Raw genomic sequence first — 24,156 nt, 5'->3', positions numbered from 1 at the left:
ACACGGAACAATATGATCGTATATCTGAGTTGCTCGTTAATGTCACAAGTATCGGAGCCAAACTTGCTGAAATAATACTCGGCAGCGGTTCTGTAACTGTGTCCCTGTGTTATCAGTGTCAGTGGCCACTAAACTTTTATCGATACCAAGAAGTCGCTTGAATCAAAGTTGAATCGGAGGATATCGTTCTTTCGTTTTAGTCAACGACGCCGCGCCGTTGTCGGGTAAGGGCCATTTTGCTTAAAAGAAAACGGTAAAATTGATAGAACTTTGAGAATATAATCCTAAAGAGCAAAGACTATTAATTTTGTATATCATCCAGATTGCTCCTCAAGTCATTGTAAAGATATCCTGGAGAAAGTTCATTCAGCCTCTCCACCTGTAGGTCGAATATGTATGTAGTTAGTATCAATGATTCGCGCATAGTTCGGCAAAATTCGCGGGATTACGCATCAACTATTTATTTCCGAAATGCGAGACCAAAAAATGACGCGAGATCCTGCGGGATTCCACTAGCTCCATTGTCGAGGTATCAGGAAAAGAATGAGCAGAAAAAACGATGCCCAATTGGTCGCTAGAAGTCAAATTGAGAGGAACGGTGGCATTGAGGAACACGTGTCCTCGCGGATCGCGATACGAGAAGCGTGCGAAATTCCTCGTGCCGGTCGGCCAACCAGAATACATATAGACACACACACTCTCTCTGGCTGTGTCTCTTATTCTCTATTTCTTGTCCTCGTCTTTTCTTTCCCGGTTGGCTTCTGTATTTGCAAACACGTGTCATCGAGTATCCGTCTTCGAAGCGAGCTCGTATATTAACGATACTCGAGCTGCTTTCCCTTTCATATCCGTGCAAGGCCTCGTAACAGTCGCGACGGGCCTTGTGAATTATTTTTTTCTATTAACAGGCAAGTATCATCCGGCTCTATCGCTCAATTAGAAATTCAAATCTCGAAAGAGAGACGGCTCGAAAAATATTCCACTCATTGATCGTTGAAGGACCTTTCGTTGATCCAATTGACACCGATTGAAAGCGACGCCTTTCTCAATCGGCTGCCATCTTTCGAAGAAAGCTGGCGCACGTTCGTGATCGTGAATCGTGAATGTTTTCCCACCGTTCGTTACATAATCCAGTGCTCATCGAGTTTGGATCGACGCCCGAAGAAGCTTAATCGTGCTTAATCGTTAACAGTGCCAACACTGGAGGAGGATCGCCGGTGGATTTTTCTGATCGAGTGTCGTCAGGTTTGTCGAGCTTTTCAATGTTCTTTCTTGTACTTCGACCGTGACTAGTCCGTCACTTGGTTTCCGATTTCCGCCGGGGTGGTTATAGGTTCTTTGTCTACCGATCGTCGAATGCCAGTTGTTTCGGAGAGAGTCGAACAGTGCCGGTTTGCGAACGGTAACGGTCGAAGCTGTTATAGTTCTTCCTTCTGTTTGTTGATCGTTTATATCGTTATAGTTTAATTCGAACTTGTGTCGAATTGTTTGGGGTTCGTGGTCGCCGACTTTTGAATCTGATTTCCTGGTCCGAAGGTAATAGAACGAGGTTCTGTAGCGTGTAGACTGTAAACACTGGTTTTTGTAGTTTGTTTTTATTCATTGCGAGTAGAATATATGTTAAATGTTTATTACCATGAATGAAATGTTGAAGAATATTTGATTTGTTATGTGAAGAATTTTTCGAGAATTATCGAAGATGTCTATTTGTTTCGCTGTTGTTATACATTTCTGCGTAACTTCTTATTCTTGGCAATGATGCGTACTTTAATTTTTCATGAAAACTCGCGGTTTCTTGACAACAGTGTTAGTGATCTAGACACACGCCAAATGAACATTTATCTTCTGTTAGGCACAATTGACCAAATTGGTTCGCGTCAAACCACTTCGTTTCATATTCTCGAGCTGAATGCGTTCAATATTATACGTGAACATAGACGATCTGCTGATTATTATTGCTGTAATGATTATAGTGTATCGAATATTGTATTACACACACAATTCGACTGTTTCGATTAAGATACAGCATTCTATTGTTTAGTTTTGAGGTAAGTGCGAGCTTGACGCGTTTTCTTTTGACGAAGACAAGGCAGTCGAGAGAAAAGCGCACGTGAGCGCACGACTATTTTATGTTTCTCTTTATTTTTAAATATATATACATATGCACTGCTTTATTCGTTTCCCGCGCGTAGTCAGTTATTTTTTCCTGGAATGGTATTATCGAAAATAAATATACGTATAAGGAAGATTAATAAAAGAAAAGAAAAGCATACGAATAAATTCGAAGTAATTCGATTTTGTCTTCTCATTGTACTTTCTGTTATCTCGAAGTCTAAATACATTGTTGCACGAACACTGCACAAGCGTAATAATCTACATATTTTATTGGAGTTCAATAAACCGATCCAGATTTGAGCCGACTGTTCCACATTGTGCAGCTATGTATAATTGTTGCAGCGAAATATCGTTAATTGGTTATCGTTCGCAGAATTAATATTCAGTAATGCTATTTAATTTTTATGTCGAAACTTTTGGCACTGAATAATCAAATCATTCTAACCCAAGTAGCCACGTACGTCCCTAAAACGTACGGTTCACGTCCAAACGTCCTACGTCCATTCTGCGTACGTTTTAGGGACGTACGTGGCTACTTGTGGCTACTTGGGAATTCTCCAAACAGGAGGAACTTATTATTTAAACTTGAGTACCATTCAGTACCAAGTAATACTTGTTAATCTTTCAGGGAAATGAAGAATCCGAGGAATTCAAATTCCGTAGGACCAACAGAGACGACAGCACTGAGGCCGGCATTGAAAACGTTCGACGATGTTTTGCCATACGTCGGCGATTATGGCAGATACCAGTGGCTGCTTTTGCTCGCGTTGCTGCCTTATGGTGTTATCTACGCTTTTCTGTATTTCTCGCAATTTTTCATAAGCATCATTCCCGCGGAGCACTGGTGCAAGATAGACGAGTTGGTAACCGCGAATTTCACTCAGGAAGACAGGTATAAATTCCACCTAATCGAATTTACTATAAAATTGATACAATGTTTATTTCTTTTGTCCTTCGCGTCATTTACCATTCGAACGTTACACACTCTAGCCGTTTATCAGATAGGGAAAACGAAAGGCACAAAGTTTATCAGATTAGGCTGGTTTCAGATTAGATCAGTTTGTTTATTTATTTATATTATATTTCTAAGATACTGCTCAATATTAAATTACATATTTTTTCAAAAATATACAATATGAAATGTTTAGGGTACAAATAGCAATTCCATCGTCGAACGAGTACCCTTATTACGATCGTTGTCATCGAAAGGACCTAAACTTCACGAAAATATTGCAATCCGGCGATGATCCGCGGTCCTATCAATTATGGAACAATCGAACTGTTGGATGTTCCAGCTGGGAATACAATTACACACAGATTCCATATCCTAGCATCGGTACTGAGGTGAAGTACCTTTTACATATCCTTACTTAATTGTATAATAATAATTTTCGTAAAAAGATAAAGTTAAACTTTCAGCTTTCAGAATTTTTTGCGAAAAAATGCTGAAAATTGAAAGTTCGAGCTTCCTCGCGAAATTGAGCCCGAGAACAAGATCATATAGCTTATAGATCTTTCACGCCGATCCAGCTAAAGTTGGATCGAAAGACTGAAAAACGTAGAGAGGCAAACAGAGTTCAAAGAACCCATAGACAATAATTTTCCAGTGCTTCTCTCCGTCAATGACTTTTCGCGCTTCGTAATTAGCTAGATTGGGTATGCGAGCAAGAATACCTCGTGTCAACAGCCCAGGCGATTTTCTTCTGCGGATCGATCTGCGGCGGTTTCGTGATCGGATGGATCGCGGATCACAAGGGAAGAATACCTGCGTTGATGGTGTGTAACACCCTTGCTCTTTTCGGATCGATCGCAACCGCAAACGCCAACAGTTTCTGGACGTTCGCAATGAGTAGATTCTTCACCGGATGGGCCTTCGACAATTGCATCGATATTCCGCTTATAATCGGTGAGCTTGAATGAAATTATCCGTGAAAGGAGCGAACAGTCTCTCAGATAAGTTCAACAGACGATTGATCACCGCTGTTACGTAAGAGATAATGGTTAAAATTAAATCGAGTTCAATGCGCACATCCGGTAATCGTTATTTACATAGTTCTTGCAAGCTTATTCCAATGTCCAAGTAATTCTTCATAATAAATAATATGGGTTGGTTTTGGTTATAAATAATCGAATGCTTGTTATTTCACAGTTCTCGAGTACATGGCGGTATCGAAACGCACTATAGTCGTCAATGTAGCCTTCGGTATATATTTCGCCGCAGCCAGTACCATTTTGCCATGGATGGCTTACTATATTGCAAACTGGAGGATTTTCGCTTACATGAGCGCGGTGCCGTTGTTGACTGTGTTCATCACGCCGTGGATTCTTCCCGAAAGCGCTCGGTAAATTGTTTATATTAATGTCAACGCATTTTCTGCATCAATAAATGCAAGCACGTAATTTCTTCTTTAAGATGGTACGTTTCAAACGGGCGAATAGACAATGTTATCGAGAAACTGCAGAGGATAGCTCGGATAAATCGTAAGAAGCCAGATCCGCATGTGTACGAAGCCTTTAAAGCCGTAAGTATATATATATATATATATTATTTAATATTTTTAAAAATTTTCCTTTTTGCTGGTCCAATCCGTGTAAATTTGATAATTATTTTAGGCGAACGACGACGTAATGAAAGAACGTGAAACAGCAACTGTGTTCGATCTCTTCAGATCGCCCAGATTAGCGCGGAACACCATTCTTCTAGTTCTGTTTTGGCAAGTATCTCATTATTAAAGAAAAATTAAGAGTTAAACGACTGATCAAGATTGTCTTGCAGGTGTTTTACCCTGATCGCATTCGACGGTCACGTTTATTCATTGAAACTTCTCCAGAGCTCGGTATTCGTGTCATTTTCCTTCGCATGTGCCACGGAACTTCCGGCCGGGTTGCTATTGACACTTCTCTTAGATCGATGGGGTCGTAGACTTTGCGGATTCCTCAGTTTGTCGGTGACCTGTTTTTTAAGCATCGCTGAATTAATGCTACCTTCCAGTACGTATTATAAAGTTACTCCGAAGCGTTTCTACGAAATTTTTCTATTTTATATTTTCTTTTGCAGCGATCGCCAAATTAATAATGTCGGTGATGGCGCGATTTTGTCTGAATATGGCTGCCAACATTGGCCTCCAATACGCCGTCGAATTACTGCCGACACCTGTTCGATCGCAAGGTGTGTCGCTAATTCATACTGTCGGAATTGTTGCGCATACTTTGGCCCCTTACATCATCGACACGGTAAGCGAATTTTTCAATACAGTTTTCAAGACATTAAACACAGAAGTTATTTTTGTATTGTATTAATGAGAAATAACTTGTTTAATTGTTCGTTTAACAGGCTAAAGTATGGGAAGGCTTTCCAATGTTCATAATCTGTACGGTGGCCTTCATGGGCGCCATGTCTGTTCTCTTCCTACCGGAAACCCTCGGCCAAGAACTTCCTCAGACCATCGAGCAAGGTGAAGAGTTTGGACATGATCAGAATTTCTGGTCGTTACCATGCAACAAGAAAGCATTGTTCGTTGAACAATATTAAAAACGATCTCATTTCCAATCAACCATCATTCTCACACAATTATACATGTAAAGCATGCGAGGGAGAAGCGAAAGAAGAAGCTGGTTCCATGTCACTATAGGATGAACTTGTAATAGATTAGGAAACATAATTGCCACTATTTTAAGAATCTATTTTTTAACGTAATTTTTGCCCGATGCAGTCAGAACGGCTGACAGCTTTTATGTTATTCGTATTCTATTTTTAGTCGATATTTTAAGCAGTTTTTTACTATATCGTTGGTGTTGCGTTAGGTATCTGAAATTGTTGAGCGGTTGACACGTGTGCAAGATTTAACGTTACTGTTATTAATTCAGATTTTATTTGCTATTAAATATTTTAGACTTCGACAGCCTAAGTGAATATACATTTTTTAAATAGCATTAAATAAATGAGGTAATCCTTGAGAAGTTGAAGAAGTTAATGAGACTCATTTAGGAACGAGTAACAATGTGTCAACTACTGAACGATCTTTGATACACAGCAATCAATTCAGTAATTTAATAACGCAGATTGTGCCATCGTTTTAAGTAGTGTTCATTCATCGAGAAATAATTGTTCCTTGAGAAGTAATCTTCTGTTAGCCACCATAGTGCGTAAATATTATTCAACAATCTACACAGTGCAGTAACAGATTGATTCTGTAGCGATCGTATCACATTTAATTTATTTCAGAACCGCATTGCCTGTCCGACTAAAAATTTTAAATGTGTTCAATTATGTATATTTTAACTGTTATACAAAGTTACAAGATAAATCTCGAAATAAATATATATGTCTCTAGAGATAAAACACCAGACATTTTCTGCTTGTTAGTATAATTTCACGTTCAGGATGAAAACAAATAGGAAATGAAGTAATGCTATGTTTGTTTAACTGAATTTAATTGAAATTAGCTTTTATTCGATAAACTTTACATGCTGCTCGATGCAATCGTTATTGCAATTAAATAACAAGTTTTAATCTCTCCAGTCTCTTATCACACATTACACATGGACGAATAATATTAGCATTCATGTTACAGAGCAAGCTTCAGACACTGTATATCCACAGCGTCCCCTTTATACCTATTCAGTTGACTCAAAAGTTGCAATTTCGGTTGTTCGCAGTGCATATGCAGTTCGTAAGAGCTGCATATATTTAACAGTATAGATTCCTGCAAGCTTTTCGCAGGATTCTTGGTAATCGCACTTTCGTATAAATGCACGGCCTCCTTCAACTGGCCTGTGTACAAAAGACAAACAGCCATATTATTAATTAACGCGACGTTGGAAGGATCCAACATAGCTGCCTCTTGAAAGCATTTGTATGCTTCCTGAAAGGAATTGTTCGCTACAGCCATTAGACCCCTATCCATCCATTCCCTAACAGTCAGACTATCGTTCTGTTTGTGCTCTTTGATAAGCAACTTCTCCGCGGTCGGAACATCTCCCAAGAACAGATGTAACCTTCCTATGCTGGCCTTTAACGCTTCTAACTGCTCGGGAGTCCAATCTGGAGAGTCGCATAATTTTTCTAAAATGTCTATAGCTAGTACATAATTCTTCATACTAACTGCGCAGTTGGTGATGGATATTAAGACTCTAGACCGTCTTCCTTTCCATAAGCGCATAGCATCCTCCTGCTCCACAGGGTTCACGGTAACACGAGATCCATCTCCGCTGTAACCGGCATTAAAATTTCCTATTATCTGATTCACAGTGGCTAGTACTTTGTACAGATTATCCAGTGCCTCTTTGGGTCTGCCACAATATAAAGGTGTCTCCGCTAAAAGTAATCGAAAGGAGAACGAGGCCATGGAGCCTGGCCTGGTACCATACAAATCAGGATAAAACGTGAAGTACATATCTGGTTTGTCCAGATTACCGAACGGCTTTGATTCATTCTCGAGCACATCGATCTGCCTAAGTTTGGCCAATAAAGCTAGTCTGGTGTACCATAATTGCAAAGAATGCGGAGTATGTTTGCTAGGCTGGTTTATCTTGCCATACCCTTGCGCGTACACTGCTAGAAGTTTCCCAGACAAGTTTATTGCCGCTTTGTAACAACCGGCTTGTATCAAGCTTCTCAAGCCACGTTCGTCTTGCGTTACATCCGAAGCTGTACGTACGTTTCTGTGAATATTCTCGTCTTCTCCTAGGAAGCGAATCGCAGCTGTTTTTATTAAATCTTGCATGTCTCCTTGTATCGCCAAGCCTGGCATCGTTAGGTTCTCTCTTTCGAGAGAATTACCAGTGGTGGATGTGGCGATACTACGTAAGACTTTTCTAGTCTTCTCGGAAGGAATCCAAATGTCCCTGTGAGTATCATTTGTTGTACTGTGATCGAGCAATTCATTGTCGAACAATGTGCTGGTTTTTAAGAACTCGTTCGCACGATCACCCATTAGCTCGAATTCCGGGATTCGGGAAACGCCTACCTGTACCTCGGGAAAATCATTCTTTTTCGAAGGAACGATCTCGTCGAAGATCGTTCTCGATCCATTCTCGAAATAACGACTGATATCGGACTCTTTGTCTTTTGTAACCTCGCTGGCTATGTCAGAGGTCTGTTTCACTGAACAATCAGGTTTTTCTGCCATCCCAGGTGTGGTAATTACATACGCGCCCCCTTCTTACAATTGGAAATTATTTACAGGTATTTATGCAACCTCCAAGAATGTTCTAACGCACGTGCATCACATTACGTCAACTGTCAAAATCAGACGAATACATTTTGTCGTGAAGCGCACCGAGCTGACACGCGTTATTGACAGGTGACCGTGACTGGTTAAATATTCAATGAAATTGTTATTCAACGACTGAAAAAATTGGTGGGAGTATACTGGAGAATCCTCTGTGTCTGTATTGCACAATAAAGATAATTTATTCATGCAAAACGAAAAATATTGAATATTCATTATAGCAGCAAATGATTTGTGCCGCTTTTTCTATAAGACGCAATGTTAAATCCGGCACGAATTATTTGCTCTTCCGAAACGTCCGTACAGCGCCATTTCGTGCAGCGGCAAAACGCTCAAACTGTTAGCCAAATTTAGTTCCGAATCAACCGCTAGATGGCGCTGTTCCGCAGCGGAATCTAGCGCCATCTTGCGGTTGATTCGGAACTAAATTTGGCTAACAGTTTGAGCGTTTTGCCGCTGCACGAAATGGCGCTGTACGGACGTTTCGGAAGAGCGAATAATTCGTGCCGGAATTAACATTGCGTCTTATGGGAAAAACGGCACGAATTATTTGCTACTGTAATGAATATCCAATATTTTTCACTTTACATCAATAAATTGTAGTCCAGTCAATGATTGCTCGTAAGGGGGGTGTAGAGGGAAATGGAAGGAACACAATTTTTAACATTGGGACTTTGTTTGGACTAGTTAAACATACTAAAAGTCCCTACTCCTAGCAGATGAGCAGGGTGCAGGGGGGCACGTAGAAGGTCCACTTTTTCGGTTTTCCGCGTATATCTCGGAAACTGTGTGTCCTAGCGATAAGACCATTCTATACAAAATTAAAGCCGATGAAATGTGCCATAAGATTGGCTCCATTCAGTTTTTCGGTATCTCGCATAGTTTCCGAGATATCCGCGTTCAAAGTTCACTAATTGTGCTGAAGAGTTAGCTAGTCAAATAAGGCTCTTCTTTTTCACGATTAGTGAACTTTGAGCGCGGATATCTCGGAAACTATGCAAGATAGCGAAAAACTGAATGGAGTCAATTTTATGACACATTTTGTCAGCTTTAATTGTGTATAGAAGGGTCTTATCGCTGGGACGCATAGTTTACGAGATATAAGCGGAAAACCGAAAAAGAGGACCTTCTACGTGCCCTCCTGCACTCCGCTCACCTCCTCGGAGTGGGGACTTTTAGTATGTTTACCTCCTAACTAGTCCAAACAAAGAGCCAAAGTTAAAAATTGTGTTCCTTCCATTTCCCTCTACAACTTTTCGTTGACTGGACTATTGGTAGAATCTCACGTTTGCATCCAATCCTTTTGCTCTTGAATTACTTTTTAGTATTTCACGCGACTGGTTGCATAGTGTCAGGGAATGAATAATAACCAATTAATTTCTGGCAGAATTTATTGAAAATTGTTACAGTAATGTTAAAGGTCCTAGTAATGTTAAAATAAGATTACTTACTTAACTCACTTAACATCTTCACGGACCAAACATTAATAAACGTTTATTGTGCAACCCACGGAGCCTCGTTGAAGGAGAGAGAAGGTTCGGCGGCTAGAAGGATCGTGAAACAATGGTCGCCGGTTTTCGAAATGCGCGGAAGAGTTGTAGGCAAGCTAACAAAAGGGTGGGGAGCGCAGCGGGCCGAGAGAAAAATCGAAAGCCTCGAAAACGAACATATCGGCGCGAGGGGCGCATGATTCTCTTTGTCACTCGAGTTTTTAAGAGTGACCACAAACAAAACCGGGGCCTCGATCAATTTAGTCTCTCGAGCGAGCGCATATAACATTCGCCTCGGTTCCAGCTCGTGTACTGGTTTGCGAATACACGAGCACGGATCGCTCGAAATTCGCTCGATTCAGAAGCATTTCGCCAGCCCAGGAGAGGCGTTTTGTTGTCGGCAATGGGGAGGAGAGGAGGCCGACCGTTTTCGTAATGGCTCGTTCATTCGAGAGAATCGACGTAAAAAAATCGTACATGCATCATTCGTCACCCATTATTCGCCAGGCCTTTATTTTCCGGTGGTTAGCGTTCGTCAGACTTTTCGTACACGGACGTACAACACGCGGACATCATCCTTCGCCCTGCATTCTCATGGCTGGCCAAACTAATTCCTTATTTTATAATGTTTAAGACAGCAGATCATTCATTTCAGCCCTTTAATGTAAAAATTGTGCGAGTCGTAGTTTGCAATCGAATGATGTCTAAATGCATTCGTGTCTTTCAAGTTGGAACTAGAATAGTAGATAATTAATTTCAACCGTCTAATGTAAAAGTGGTGCAGTTCGTGAACGATGCCTAAACGTTTTCACTTTGTTGTCCGTTTGACTGATTGTGAGGTGGAATTTCGCAGCATCCCGCTGCTCGTTTTCTAAACGTTCAAGGATGCCCGCGGGCACGTCAGCAATTTTAAGTTGGACACGTACAACCACGTGAACAATTCTTCAAGCACCTCAACGGCTTATTGGCGGGCACGAAGCGAACCGCCCACCTATCTATTTGATCTCTCGAGAGTGAAAAATATTTAAATGCTGTCGCTGCTCCTTTATATTCGACGCGTTTCTCCTCGACACACCTTGCACCGAAATCTCCGCTGCTTTATTTATTCGTCACACGTCCAACACTTTCAATTTTTTCAACCGTTTACGAAACAAGCGCGATTTCAATTAATCGCCAATTTACAGCTTCAATCGTGTTCTTGTAAATTGTACGATCGAAAGATGATGTGGGATTTCAATGAATTTCCAATTCAGAACTCGACTGTTTAAATTTGTGCAATATTCTTGATTTACCTGATTTTCTTACATTTTCATCGCGACGGAGTTGGTTGAAAGTTTCCAAGGGGAGGAATGAACATAATTTGAAGTATTTTCGCCAGCTGTACTAAACTTGTACATAGTTTGTTATACATATACATGTTCAGTGTAGAGGCGATTCGACTTCAGCGAAACACGACGCCGTGAGGTATACAAGACGTACTCGAGAAGCTCTTTTTTCAAGTGTCGCCACGGCAGCGAAGTCGACGGCATTGTCTCCATTGTTGGCGAATCGTAATCAATATTTTCACAATATGGCGCCATTGTCCTTAGCACGAGCGAGGTGCAAGGGTTCTTCGTGTGTTCCGCGAAACCTTTCATCCGCCAACACCGGTGCACATCGTTGTTTAAGTAGTATAAAATAAAACATCGCTGTGAAAATCCGCCCTCTTTTCAGACCCATCCACCTTCAACACCCTTATTCTTCTCTAATATTTCACGAAACAAAATCCGTTCTACAATCTTTCTCGATGAACTTGCACTTTTCTTAAATGCTGAAAGGCGATTGACGTATCTAGAGTAAAAAACAGCTGCTGTAAATCCGTGTCTATAATTCACGAAGCCTCTATGCTCATTGACAAGTCGTCTACGAGCAAAGTGTCGCGTCAATATTGAACCTTGACTGACGGAGACATAGTCATTCGTAGAGTTTCAAGTTTCAAGGAGCCATTGATTTCTGAAATAACCGTAAACACTTGCACGACATTACGACAACAGAACGGACAAAGTAGCAGGTTGAAAGAGGAGTCGACCTTTGAGCTTTACTGCCCAAGTGATTTTCAAGTCAGAGAGGAAGAGAGAGAGAGAGAGAGAGAGATCGGTTTGTTGACGGTGTGAAAACATCGAGGTTGTAGTTTCTGTGAAGAGTGTCGCGTGGTGTCCTCGTTACGTCAGCCTGGTCGTAAAGTAATAAATACATTAACTGGGTTCGACAATGAGTCTATCATCAAACAAGTCGTAAACGATCACAATGCATGAAGGCGACTCGGAGATCGAGTAAGAGAATACCGTGAAAGTACCGGGGTCGTGCTCGTGATTTACGACGAGCGCTTATTTCCCGAGGCTGCGTCGATCTCCGTGGCAAGGTGACAGTCTCTTCCGGCCGAGGTCTTGCCTTTGGCACTGTACTTGCGGCCTAGCCTTCGAATTTTTGACATTACAGGCGCAGACAAAACATTTAAGAATCTATTTAAAGGGGTAGACTCACGTTTCTGCAAAGATGGGGTTCTTCAGTAGTGAAAAGCGCTGGATAAAAGATCAATCAAGGCCGCGATCGCCCTCGAATGTTCTACTTTTTAACCGACTTCGAAAAAGGAGGAGGTTACTCAATTCGATCTGTATGTGCCTTTTTTTACGCTTTTTTTTTCTATGTATGTTCACCGATTACGTCGAGGTGGATGGACCAATAGGAACGAAACCTTTTGCATCTTGCAGAGTATGTTCCCGGGATCTCCGGCGCAAATATATTATTTAAATATAAATATATTAGTATTTAGAAGAATTTAAGGATTTTCGTAATTTCCAGTGTCGAAAATATTCAATTTTGCGCCGCCTTCGAAAAGATTGTATTGTATTTAAGTTCTTGTGTATTCATATAAATTAAATGGAAATTATTTCATACTTTTTAGTGCGTTTTTACGTTTTCGAGGCGCAATTTAGCTCATGTAGCTATCTTCATAAAGCTGCGACAGCTGCCTGCTTCCGGATAATGTAACTTACGCTTCGAAAACGTAAAAATAGAACTTTTATCCTATCGAGAAATGAGAAGGCGCATCCAGCATCCAATCCTGGAAACGAGTCTACCCCCTTCATCTAATTAACTGATCAGCTAGTAAACTAATCGATCTCTCTAACGTCTGAAAGAAACTGAAGCTGTTGAGTTTTTGCAATTTTGAAAAAGTTAGGAGGTAAGTAAGAACCCACTGTAAGTGCACTTAACTATCGAACAGCGGGGCGAATGATCCGTGATCGAGGCTAAAGGATCGAGAAAGGGTGTCGGACGGGTTGAAAGGACACGCGGGATGATCGAGATCGGTTTTCCCGAGGCTAATCCGTTGAATAGATTCCATTTTGATCGAGCATGCGGAGGTGTCGGTAGGTTGGTCGACAGGAAAGAAGGGAGAGGCTCGCGCCGGTGCAAAGATTTTGCCCATTAACAGTATCGACGGGGGAAAAAAAGGTAGGGTGCCGCCCAATGTCGTGCGTTTTTAACGGCGGGCCCCCGGAACATGGCAGCCCGGCCATTTATTATTTCCCGCCACGCACCGGCCCGCTAACAATACCGTCCATTGACAATTTCTGCTTCACACACGACGCCGCGCGCCGCGACGCTCCGCCCACGATCGAACTACAGAGAACGCCGACGTGCCCTCACCCAGCCACCAAAACTCCTCTCTCTTCCTTTTTCGCCGACACCGATCTCTTTCGGGGAACGTATCCCCCCTTTCTCTCTTTTCTAGAACACACCAAGGAGAACCTAGAGTCCTCAAATATTTTCTATCCGAATTTCCCTCTGTTGGGAAACAGAACACTTCCACGGCTCTCGGTGCTTCTGGTTATTATCGCCACTTGAACGTTAAACAAACGAGGAAACGACGGCGGTGGCATAGCTAATCGCTCGGTGTATCTTGAGAGGCTCCCTCAGACGCTGGCGGATCTGTTCTTCAACGCTGGTTTTTTCAAAAATATTATTTAAGCTTAGCCAGACCTCTAAATGGGCTCTATACAGCTGAACGTAATTTACAATGTGCGACAGAGCACAGTTTGAATGACATCGTTTAGCTCGTCTGGCGATGTACGCAGGTTGCATTCTTTCGGGAAAGTAAAAACCCAAGAAAAACATCCTGTAAACAGGAGCCAAGTTCCTATGGCCGAAATAGTTGTGAGATCAAAGAAAATACGGCCAAGTTCGTTAGCTTAGAAATACCTCTTGCAATACTGAAAAATGCGTTTGTAAAGATTAGTTTAAAAGAACGCTATTTAATTTTTAAAGAGTTACATGGAGGGTCAAATTATTCACACTTGGCCGCTACCTAACACCTTTTATGGCCATTGGTTTAAAAAGTAACGGCCAAGTTTGAATAATTTAGTTTGCGAAATTTAAGTAGTGCGAGAACTTGATGCGCGAAACGTATCGGCCCTGATCGTCAGATGGTCTAGATCCTCCAGTTCATAGACGCAATTGCAGTTAGTGTGATCAACAATGTCTACACGGAACAATGAGGCGGCCAAGTTGCAAGACACGATTAACAGTAGCAACAAACTCTCTCTCTTAAGACTTTCGAAGTTATTATTGGCAAATCAAGGGATTCGTTTAGAAAGAAATAAGCGCCCGAGGAAGGTTTCGCTCTTAAATAAGTCCCGATCAGCGTTGATTCAGTGAAATGTCTGTATTATGGGAAAAGGGAACACGCAACACATCGATGGAGTCAGAAGATGGAGCAGAAAGAATTTTGATTAAATTGTACGAATCTGATGGACACCGTTCGAATCGGAAAAATGAAATTCTGCGTAGCGGAAGCAGGGCAGACGCCCGAAAGGAAGCGACCCGGCATCGCCGGTACAGATTTTCGTCCTGTACGTGTAATTGTAACGGATCGTTAAATTAGACACGGGATCCGTAGCTGCGTCCGACAATGGGAATTCCCGAGGACGGAGATCCCGAGAGCAGAAAGTCACGTCATGATAGGATATTAGTGTTTTACGACATTTCATTATCCGTGTCGTCACGGTCGTCACTCAAAATCCATTTCCGTCTGTGCCACGGCAATGTGCGACGATTCCATGGTGTTCGCCAGCCATGCGACGTCTCTTCTCCCGGAGAGAGAAGAAAAAAAATGCGACTTTGTCGTTTACAAGAGAGATCGCTATTGATCTAGTCCGCCATTGTTCCCCGGGATATTCCAAAGGGCCAGGAAACTCTGCGTCTCGCCTCCCCCACCCCCGACAGCCGGTAGTCTTCCATTTCCAGAGCGAGTCTCCATAGATCCGGGACGTTTAACCGTGACGCAATGAACATCAGTAATTTACAACCCCAGTCTTTGACCACCCGTCGACTTCTTCCGACTTTTCCGGACGCCGAGCCCCGTGTGTCTCCGGTTCTCTATCCACTTTGCGAGACCTTGTTGCATCCTTGCAGCTCGTCGCCTTGGGAAAAGTCGAAGTCGCTCCGAATTTCTAGCATTTTCTCTGTGATCTTTTCGAACGTTTTTTTCGGGTCCTAATTGTTCAACTCCTCAAAAAATCGCACGGTCGAGTATTAACCCCTTGACATTTTCTTTACAGTTACAGAGTGTCAGACAGAAAAATGTTGTAGAAAAGAAAATTTATTTTATCTAAAAAGAAAGGCATAACATTCATATTTGTTATTAAAATACAGCAAGGGGTTGACGAAGCATTGCCATGATTCGGAGCAAATCGCCCGGCGCAGAAGTCGTTCCACGCAAGAACGTTTCAATCCGAGCCTAAATAAGAAGTCTGCCGGGCGAAAAGCCGGGCCATTGAAATCCTGTTCTCCACGGTGCGTTTTCTGAAAAGCGTCGAGCGGACTCTGACGCGAATATTCGCCGCGCCGTCATCATCTCTGCCGCCGTCATCGAAATCGCCGGTTTTCCGAGAGGGAGCATCTGGATCCGGGATAAAGGGTCCGAGACCACCACAAACAAAAGCGCTCACAAATCGACAGCCCCGCCCCCGTGAAGAAAGGAGCCGGGGGCCAAACGCCGACAATACTCTGGCATGTTTTTCAATATTTAGTCATCATGACTTTTCGTCGGGGCCTTTCGGCTCCGGAATCTCCGCGTCGAATTGGAAACTAGATAATTCAATTAGAGAACAGCTGCCGCCAGGAGCCTGTACGCGCAGGTAGAGGCCATTTTCGGATTATGGGGTGTCTGCGGAGACACGGGGACCGAAAAAAAAGACACCGGGACCCACCGTGGCCATTTAGCGGAACCCCCTTGACATGTTTATTCGTGTCTCGATGCGAATTCTGAAACTCGATGTGTCCGAATTGCCCAATTGATTTCTCCATTCGTAGATGCGCTGTAGACTCCTCTATAACGTGATCAAAAAATCGTTTAACATTTTCAGTGTCGACCTAGCAGCCTGAACAAATTCCATAAAGTCGAAGTAACGCATCGAATGAAATTATAAACATTCAAAGTGTTCGGCCGAGTACGTATTTGCTCTTTTGTAGTCAAATGTCTGAATACCACGTGTCATCCCAAGTTGGTCCGTCGAAAGGGCTTGTTTTCATTGAGCAAAGAGGATCGCATTGTATCCAGCGTTGATCTGTTAGTTCAGTTGTCCCAGCTAAACTTTGGCAGCGTTCGGTTCTGCCTCGATGCTAAAAGTGCAGCCTTTCTATCTGCGAATCAAAGAATGAATAACGCTTGCAACATTCGTAAGTTTAGTTCACGAAGAACAACCTGAAGTGTTCAAGGAATTCAGTTTGTAATGAACATTTCTGTTGTACAACTTGCACGAAGCTTTCTTTGGAAACACGTCCGCGTAACAAGTGTGACCGACTCCTGACGGCAGGCTCAATGGCGTATCCGAAGAACTCTAGGAAAAATGCCCAGAAGGTTGCTTTCTAGGATGTCACGGTGAATCATTGAAATTAGCTGCATCTGGTGCCTTCTCTCCATCTTCTCCTTTTAACGACATTGTGTCGTGTAACGTTATGCCGGAGCGTTCGGGTCTTTTCTGAACACCCTGAGAACCCTGACTACAATGAGTCTCAATCAGTGCGATAATTACATCTTCCACTGTATTATCGTGAACATTCATTTCCGAGGATGGACGAACAATTGTGCCGATAATTATGAAAGTGGTCCAAGTGATCAACACTAAATATAGCACATATAATGATTGAAAGTTGAGTTTGACTTTCATAATTATTAAAAGGCTCAAAATTATATGTTATTGTACATTATTTTAGTCGTACATTTAGATGTTGACCTCCATATCACATAATTGGCTTTCAAACTGTGACTTATATGCAATTTTTACTGATGGCAGTAAAATTCCACGCTCTAACTCTGGATGCATTTGTAAAGATTTAAATATATCGACCAAAAAAAGCATCCCATCTATTGCTTCTATATTCACGGCTGAATGCATTGCTTTAATTGATGCTCTTGACATTTCTCATTTGGACACAAACCATAATTATAAAATACTTACCGATTCTCTCAGTGGCCTGCTATGTCTACAAAACTCAAAGATAAATATAATGGCTGACTTCTACATTTACGAAATTAAGGAAAAATACTTTAAGTTCAAGAAAACCACATCGAACAGCAGCAGTATAGAATTTGTTTGGATTCCGTCCCATTCAGGCATTGTTGGAAATGATGAGGCTAACGCCTTAGCTAAGTCGGCAACACTAGAACAAGCTAATAAGCGTATTGTCATTCCCTTCTCTGATTTACGGGAATCTTTTAAACACAAATGTAGACAAAGTTAAAGGCAAGGAATACTTTCAGTATTATATTAGAGACGGGGTTGCACCATGGTTCTCGGGTAGAGGTTTATCATGACGATTTATTGTAACATTCAATCGTATAGCAGATTATTATAATCTTGCAGCATCTCTCTTTCACGACTACATATAATAAATGATTCCAAATGTAACTGCGGCAATGAGGTTCAAGATCTTAAACATATCATTTGGCAATGTATGTGCCTTGTTGGAATCACAAAGAGTTGATCTCATGAAAAAATTAAGGAAGCTCAATTTGTTCTCACCCTTAAATATCAAATCGTTACTTTATGAACCGAATATTCAGGCATGTTATCTTCTTTTCAATTTTTTTCAAGCAATGTAATTTAAAGATTTAAAGTTATGTACTTCATGTGTTCTGCTGTACCTACATTACTAATGTTTAACTGTAAGACGTATACTACTAATGTATGTATAGCTTTGTAACCTCCTATATTAAGCTCTCAATAAACAAAAAAAGAAAATTTAGATGTTGACGACGAGGGTTCTCGAGTCATTTGGCGTACACAATCGATATCTTAGATTTGCATGAAAATGTGAAAGGTGAAATGCTCCTTTGGCTGTTCGACGTTGCTGCGAGCGTTATTATTGCGCTCTCGTGGATACCGCGTGCAGACGTGTCTATAGGAGAAAGCAGGGGTCAGCTTTAGTCTCGTTCGATTAGCATGAAGGAGCAAACAGAAAGCGCCAAATGATTTTTGTTCGGCGTTACATGGGGCGGCACAATACGAGCGATTGAGCGTGAGGGGATGAGTGGTGGATCAGTGTCTGTCGGGCTGGCATCGGTTTTCTGTGTGGTAAACACGTTCTGTTAGCGAATGTAATGATGGCCCATCGTGTCATTGATTTGTGGCTCCATTAGGTCGAGGCTAGCCGGCTTCACACCTGGCAGCCGTCCTCTTCCGTCAACCGCACGTTGCCTATCGTTCGATAAATCCGAATTATTTCTCCTTCAGGACGTCTCGATCCATCGACACCGTTCTCGATCTTCTTCCTCGTGCTTCTCTCCCCATCATCCGGGCGTGGCGAATTCATTTTTATCTCTCGCCCCAGGAAAGGTTCTCACACCCAGGAATCCTCTTTTGCAGTTGCTGTTGTTCGCGCAAATGTAAATCCCAACAAAAACATTCTGTAAACAGGAGCCAAGTTCTTATGGCCGTAAAAGGTTGTGAGATCAAACAAAATACGGCCAAGTTCGTTAACTTGGAAAAATAAAAATAAAAATTAGTTAAAAAGAACGCTATTTAATTTTTAAAGAGTCACATGGAGGGCTAAATTATTCAAACTTGGCCGTTACTTTTTCAACCAATGGCCCTAAAACGTGTTAGGTAGCGGCCAAGTTTGAATAATTTAGCCCTCCATGTGACTCTTTAAGAATTAAATAGCGTTCTTTTTAACTAATTTTTATTTTTATTTTTCTAAGTTAACGAACTTGGTCGTATTTTGTTTGATCTCACAACTTTTTACAGCCATAAGAACTTGGCTCCTGTTTACAGAATGTTTTTGTTGGGATTTCATCAATTTTTGTTGAAATTTCATCAATTATCAGGTAGGTATCAAAGATTAACACTCTGCCGGCGAATTAGAACCCAACTTTACCTAGATTTTTTTTGTTATAATTTTAGTGTCATTTTCTACCTTATTGTAATCTACCAGTTTGAGCTTTTTGCCACTACCTCGAATGGCGCTATACGAACGTTTGAAGAGACCAGATGATTCTTTCCGGAATTTACATGGTTCCTTATGGGAAAAGCGGCATATTTAATTTTCTTCATACATAACCTATTTCGTTTTTTTTTTAATACAACCCCTTTAACGTGTAAAATTTCAAACCTTGATAATTATTCCTTTGAGTGTTTGTTATGGTGGACCTATGTACCAACTTTCAAGCTTGTAGGTCAATGGGAAGTACCCAAAAGGTTTTGATGATCTGTCAGTCAGTCAGTCAGTCAGTCAGTGACAAATTTAGCGATTTTTGAGGTCCTATATCTCGGAACCTACCAATGTTGGAAGATTAATGTTTTGTCAATATTGAGACATGATAGCATTTAACAAGTATACGAAATTACATATCTCCATCTGCTTCCAGTGTCGAGTTACAAGCCTCTAAAAAACGGCTAAGTTGTTTCGTGTAAAAGGAGGTAGTGCAAGAACTTGGCTGGTGCACTACCGTGCACCTAGATGTTTAAGAACGTGCTGCGAGATTTTCCTCGTTCCCGAAAGATCGATAGTCGGCCGATGGAATAATCTATGAGATCGCCCACGCTTGTCTAGCTTCGAATCCTGTTGATAGTACACGCGGCTCCTTTCTGTCAGTCCAGAGACGTGTCGTGCGGTTTACAACACAGCTTCTAACATTATTGCCATTAGTCGGGAGAGCTCGCTCACGGTTACATCTCTATTATGGTGGCCGTTGGTATGGAAACTCGTCTTTTAGCTGCCGCCGCGCCGCGCCGCTCGCCACGATCTCTTTCCGCCTTTATTTCTGCCCTCTTTCATCTTTGACGTGGCAGAGACTCGGGTACCCACCGTGTGATTAATGAGGCATTCACAGCAATCCTGAGTTAGAGGCGGCCCATGCCAGCGAACATGTTCACGGAGGTGTTCACCTTCTCCATTCAACACCGTCAGCTACGCTTCTTTCTTTTTTTTTTTATTGCTTTTCGCATTCTTCTGGTAGCCGCGTCGATAATAAGATGCATCGCGCCGCTGAATCAATTAATCCAGCCCTGTTCGCTCTCTGCTTTGACAATCAATTTTCTGACGGTAAACCCACGTTTTTATACCTCTCTATTAACGACGATATCCTGTCGCATTAGGGAAATTTACGCTGCTACCGTGTCGACAGGATTTTTTTATTTTTCTTCGGCGATTCTCTGAAAATCGGAAAATTTCTCTCGCTGATCTATTTCGTTCACCGGTCCAAAAACTAATATGTCGTTCGAAGAGTAATTTCGTCTTTCGTGTACAGATGACATTGCTTCTTAATTAATTCTATTTTTATATTCTCATAAGAGTGATATAAGATAACCATGTAGCTTTAAAACAAAGAAAATGTCACGAAACTGCTTCTAAACCCAACGACCTAATAGTTTTCGATCGTGTTTCACACGTTCGCACGATCAAGTGATTTGCCAAACCGCAATTTAGGGGATCGAAGGAATCTCTCCGCGCGATAATTCCCATGATACCGACGAAAGGTGAGATCTCGTTTTGAATCGGAGCGTTCCACAATCTCGCTCGGAATTGAAATAGCGGGATTAGGAATGTTAGTATGGAACAAGTGACTTTAACAACCGCGACACGTATCCTGTTGCCCGTTTCATTCACAGATTGCGCGAACGTTTGGATCTCGGATCTCTGAACAAGCCGCAAACAAGCAAACAAAGGGACGCAGCCCAATTGTCACCCGTCACAGTGCCGATACAATACCAAGGACAATTGTATCCAACAATAAGGCTATCCTACACTGCCGTTCGGTAAATTAGTCGCTCAGGGTCCAGCGACGAGTCTTGGGGGACGCGGTCGCATGTCATTCCTAGTTACGAGGACAATGGCGAAAGAAACGCTGTCATACGAAACCCCACCCGACCTCCCGTCCTAGGTTTCCGTTCTTTGATATTGTATATTCATCCTTTGTGCGACAGCTACATTATTAGCAACCTACTAGTTTTATTTATACATCGATCTCCAATTATTTTTAAACTCGTCGCGCTGCGGACGATTCTTTCACTGGGTCAAAAATATTTTTACATATTTCGTTGATCAGTGTTCACGCCAGAGGTGGGCATTATTTGGCGAAACAAATATTTCAAATACTATTTAATATTTTAGAATTTATTTTGCTTTAAAGAAAATAGTATTTTAAATAAGATATACAATTTCGAAAATAAAATATTTCTATTTTAACAATCTGAACCTCAAAATAAAATATTTCTATTTCAACAATTTGATCCCCAAAATAAAATATGTCTATTTTAACACTTTACCTACCGGAAGCCTATTCATAGGATTTTCAATAATTGTGCTGTACCAAAAGAAAGCATAGAAATTTTCGTCTACATTGCAATCTTAAATGAAACTATTAGACGACGTTATTGAGGGTGACTTGTTAGTTCATAATGAAAATTACTGTTGCTATTGAAGGTTCCAATTATGTATTATAGATTTTTCAAAATTATGCAATAATCACCGGTCGGTAATGTGTTAACAATCAGAAACACGAAATAAAATATTTTACTTTTTGCATTGTTATAATACTCTGAGAAACCGTATAAACATACAGTCTATCTTATCGTTAAAAAACGATTGACACCCATAAATGTATTGAATTCGAACCAATATTTTCAGCAATAATACTTAAAATTGAAATTGGAAATACAGACAAAATATAAATATTTTCAATGTTCTTCAAATAAAATACTATTTTCAAAAAAACTACTGCCTCAAAGAAATTATTTTATTTTCAAAAATTACTGCATCAAATAAAATATTTTATTTTCAAAAATCACTGCATTAAATAAAATATTTTATTTTCAAAGTTGTACACATACTTTAAAAAAAATAAATAGGATTATTTACTATTTACTATTTAAAAAACTATTTTCCCCAGCTCTGGTTTACGCTTTACAATTTTACAATTACAAAGTAATTCAGGTTCGAAGCATTTAATGCAATTGCACATTATAAAATGTATAATATAATTAAATTATGCAATAAACGGAATAAATAAATAAATGGAATGCGCTGCGTGAGATCGAGGGATTCCCTGATTTTTCGCTCGAGTTGCAGCGAAAGTGCACTCACCGTCGGAATTAATTGTGCAGAGAATCGGAGAAAGGCCGGAAGATTATCTGCATCGAGGGTATTGCTAGCTTTAAATGGAGCATTGTACGGTTCTTCATGGGCGTCGATGATATTGTGGATTTGCAGAATTAGATAGCGGTCCAACAATGTCCTTCACCTTCGAGGGCAGGGCCTCTGTAATCCTGGATCAGGATAATCTGACTTCAATGGCGCGGCACGATGCGAATTTCAAGTGTAAACGCACTACTTGGCGTGTCCTTGGACGCCTTTTCAAGTGCTTACCTAGATGGATAAATTACACGCGGCAAACAATGCGTTCGAGAAAAATTTACAGCTTTCAGAATTCATCGATTTCTGCCAATATTTTCTGCACAATGTTATTCACTGCGAGCGAAATATTTGTTTCATATGACTAGAATTTTGACAGTTCTCTGAATCTCGATCGACAATTGTTTAAACTACAATTAATGTTATCGGCGCACTGGTTCGATCAATTGGAAAATAAGCAAATTTGCAAAAATATCACATGAAACTAGACTAGAATTTTGGTTCGGATTGGCCGATTGATTTAGCGCGATGGAAGATGTTCCTTTGTCGAGAGGAAGAAAAAGTGGCCATTCGAATCTTTTCGCTCTGATAGATGTCTCGTCAGATAGCAGTTACTTTGGTTGCTGGTAACTCGATACCTAGATTAGGGTAGCCGAAGAGACGAAGAGAAAAAGGCGCAGACCCGAACGAGAGAGCGCAGGGGCACACGGCCGTTTGTATTTGCTCAATTTACAGTTGCGTAATTTCATAATGAAGACCCAACGTTCCCTCTTCCTATTTTTTACTCTCCAGTTCCTTTTTGCTCGCGATCGATTTTTGTCCGTGGCTCGAAAACGTTACAATAGGCGACTTGGCCTTTTCAGAATCGGAAAGAGCGGACGGCCCGTCACAAAGCGGCTAGGTGTCGTGTTTCCCGGTTGTTTCGATGAATACGGAATACAAAACAAATCAATAAGGGCAGTTTCTCGCAAACAACCGGTCCCGACAGTAGCAACGAACTTTCTTTCATTCTTCTCTCGAGTGCTCTGCGAATCCCCCCCGTCCAAAGAGATGCTCACTTTTCCTCGCTGATGACGTATCCAGAATTTGATTAGCGGATTCGTGGATATGCACAACATTCAACCTACGCAGTCTAATAAATAATTAACGACATAATTTCAGAAGCGTGCGGGGATCGAATTTCCGAGCACAGATGCACCTCCTCCGAAGGACGGTCGAATAAATAGCCCGATGGCAGGATCGTCATCTGTTGCTCCTGCTGGTCCGAAGGACACACGAAATTTCAGGGAAACAATGGAGACCCTTCGAAGTCCACGGCTGAACATGGTAGAAACCGAAAAGAAGTCACCTAGAATATCTCTTTGTTCTTTTCAAAGATACACATTAAGTGCCTTTAGGAGAAAATTTTGCTTTTTCATTTTTTGTTAGAGATGTCAAGGTTACGTTTTCGTTATAGATGATAGAATGACTCTACATCGAGGCGTTACTGTACAAAATCGACGCCGAGGAGCTTCGAAAGCGACCGATCCTGGGAACGAAGTTGCTCGCGCATCGGAGAAGGCGGTTCTCAAGTCTTCTCGGACCTCTGAGGAGGCAGTAACGGTTGCATTTGTCATGATTAGCCGTTTTAGTCACGGTGACCC

General features: G+C 41.4%; 2 protein-coding genes across 6 annotated transcripts; one reads left to right on the top strand and one right to left on the bottom strand.

Moving 5' to 3' along the window:
* The first annotated feature begins 351 nt into the window (after positions 1-351).
* Positions 352-6,156, top strand: LOC143217262 (carcinine transporter-like). 5 transcript variants are annotated; one of them, XM_076441310.1, is made up of 11 exons: positions 354-908; positions 1,193-1,245; positions 2,744-3,007; positions 3,264-3,459; positions 3,763-4,021; positions 4,265-4,457; positions 4,529-4,637; positions 4,729-4,829; positions 4,892-5,106; positions 5,174-5,349; positions 5,450-6,156. In XM_076441310.1, exons 3-11 carry the CDS (start codon positions 2,748-2,750, stop codon positions 5,645-5,647), a joined length of 1,707 nt encoding a protein of 568 aa, XP_076297425.1. In that variant the 5' UTR covers positions 354-908; positions 1,193-1,245; positions 2,744-2,747; the 3' UTR covers positions 5,648-6,156. The 5 variants fall into 5 exon arrangements, with proteins under 5 accessions (XP_076297427.1, XP_076297425.1, XP_076297424.1 ...); XM_076441309.1 differs by having other exon boundaries at positions 355-908; positions 1,000-1,245; XM_076441312.1 differs by lacking the exon at positions 1,193-1,245 and having other exon boundaries at positions 352-908.
* A 376-nt stretch (positions 6,157-6,532) lies between these two features.
* LOC143217263 (trafficking protein particle complex subunit 12) lies at positions 6,533-8,536 on the bottom strand. The gene has a single exon (XM_076441314.1). It carries the CDS (start codon positions 8,244-8,246, stop codon positions 6,684-6,686), a length of 1,563 nt encoding a protein of 520 aa, XP_076297429.1. The 5' UTR covers positions 8,247-8,536; the 3' UTR covers positions 6,533-6,683.
* Positions 8,537-24,156: the final 15,620 nt, after the last annotated feature.

This window comes from Lasioglossum baleicum, chromosome 16, assembly GCF_051020765.1.
Source record: "Lasioglossum baleicum chromosome 16, iyLasBale1, whole genome shotgun sequence".
Lineage (NCBI taxonomy): Eukaryota > Metazoa > Arthropoda > Insecta > Hymenoptera > Halictidae > Lasioglossum > Lasioglossum baleicum.
The sequence above is the reverse complement of the archived record's forward strand: the minus strand, read 5'-3'. Positions and strand labels throughout refer to the sequence as shown.

Bases quoted from the DNA above. Each gene is read 5' to 3' on its own strand.
- LOC143217263 (XM_076441314.1), bottom strand. From the start codon at position 8,246: ATGGCAGAAAAACCTGATTGTTCAGTGAAACAGACCTCTGACATAGCC.
- LOC143217262 (XM_076441312.1), top strand. From the start codon at position 2,748: ATGAAGAATCCGAGGAATTCAAATTCCGTAGGACCAACAGAGACGACA. The intron at 4,638-4,728 runs GTAAGTATATAT...TAATTATTTTAG, and splicing joins TGTACGAAGCCTTTAAAGCC to GCGAACGACGACGTAATGAA. The intron at 5,107-5,173 runs GTACGTATTATA...TTTCTTTTGCAG, and splicing joins TGAATTAATGCTACCTTCCA to CGATCGCCAAATTAATAATG.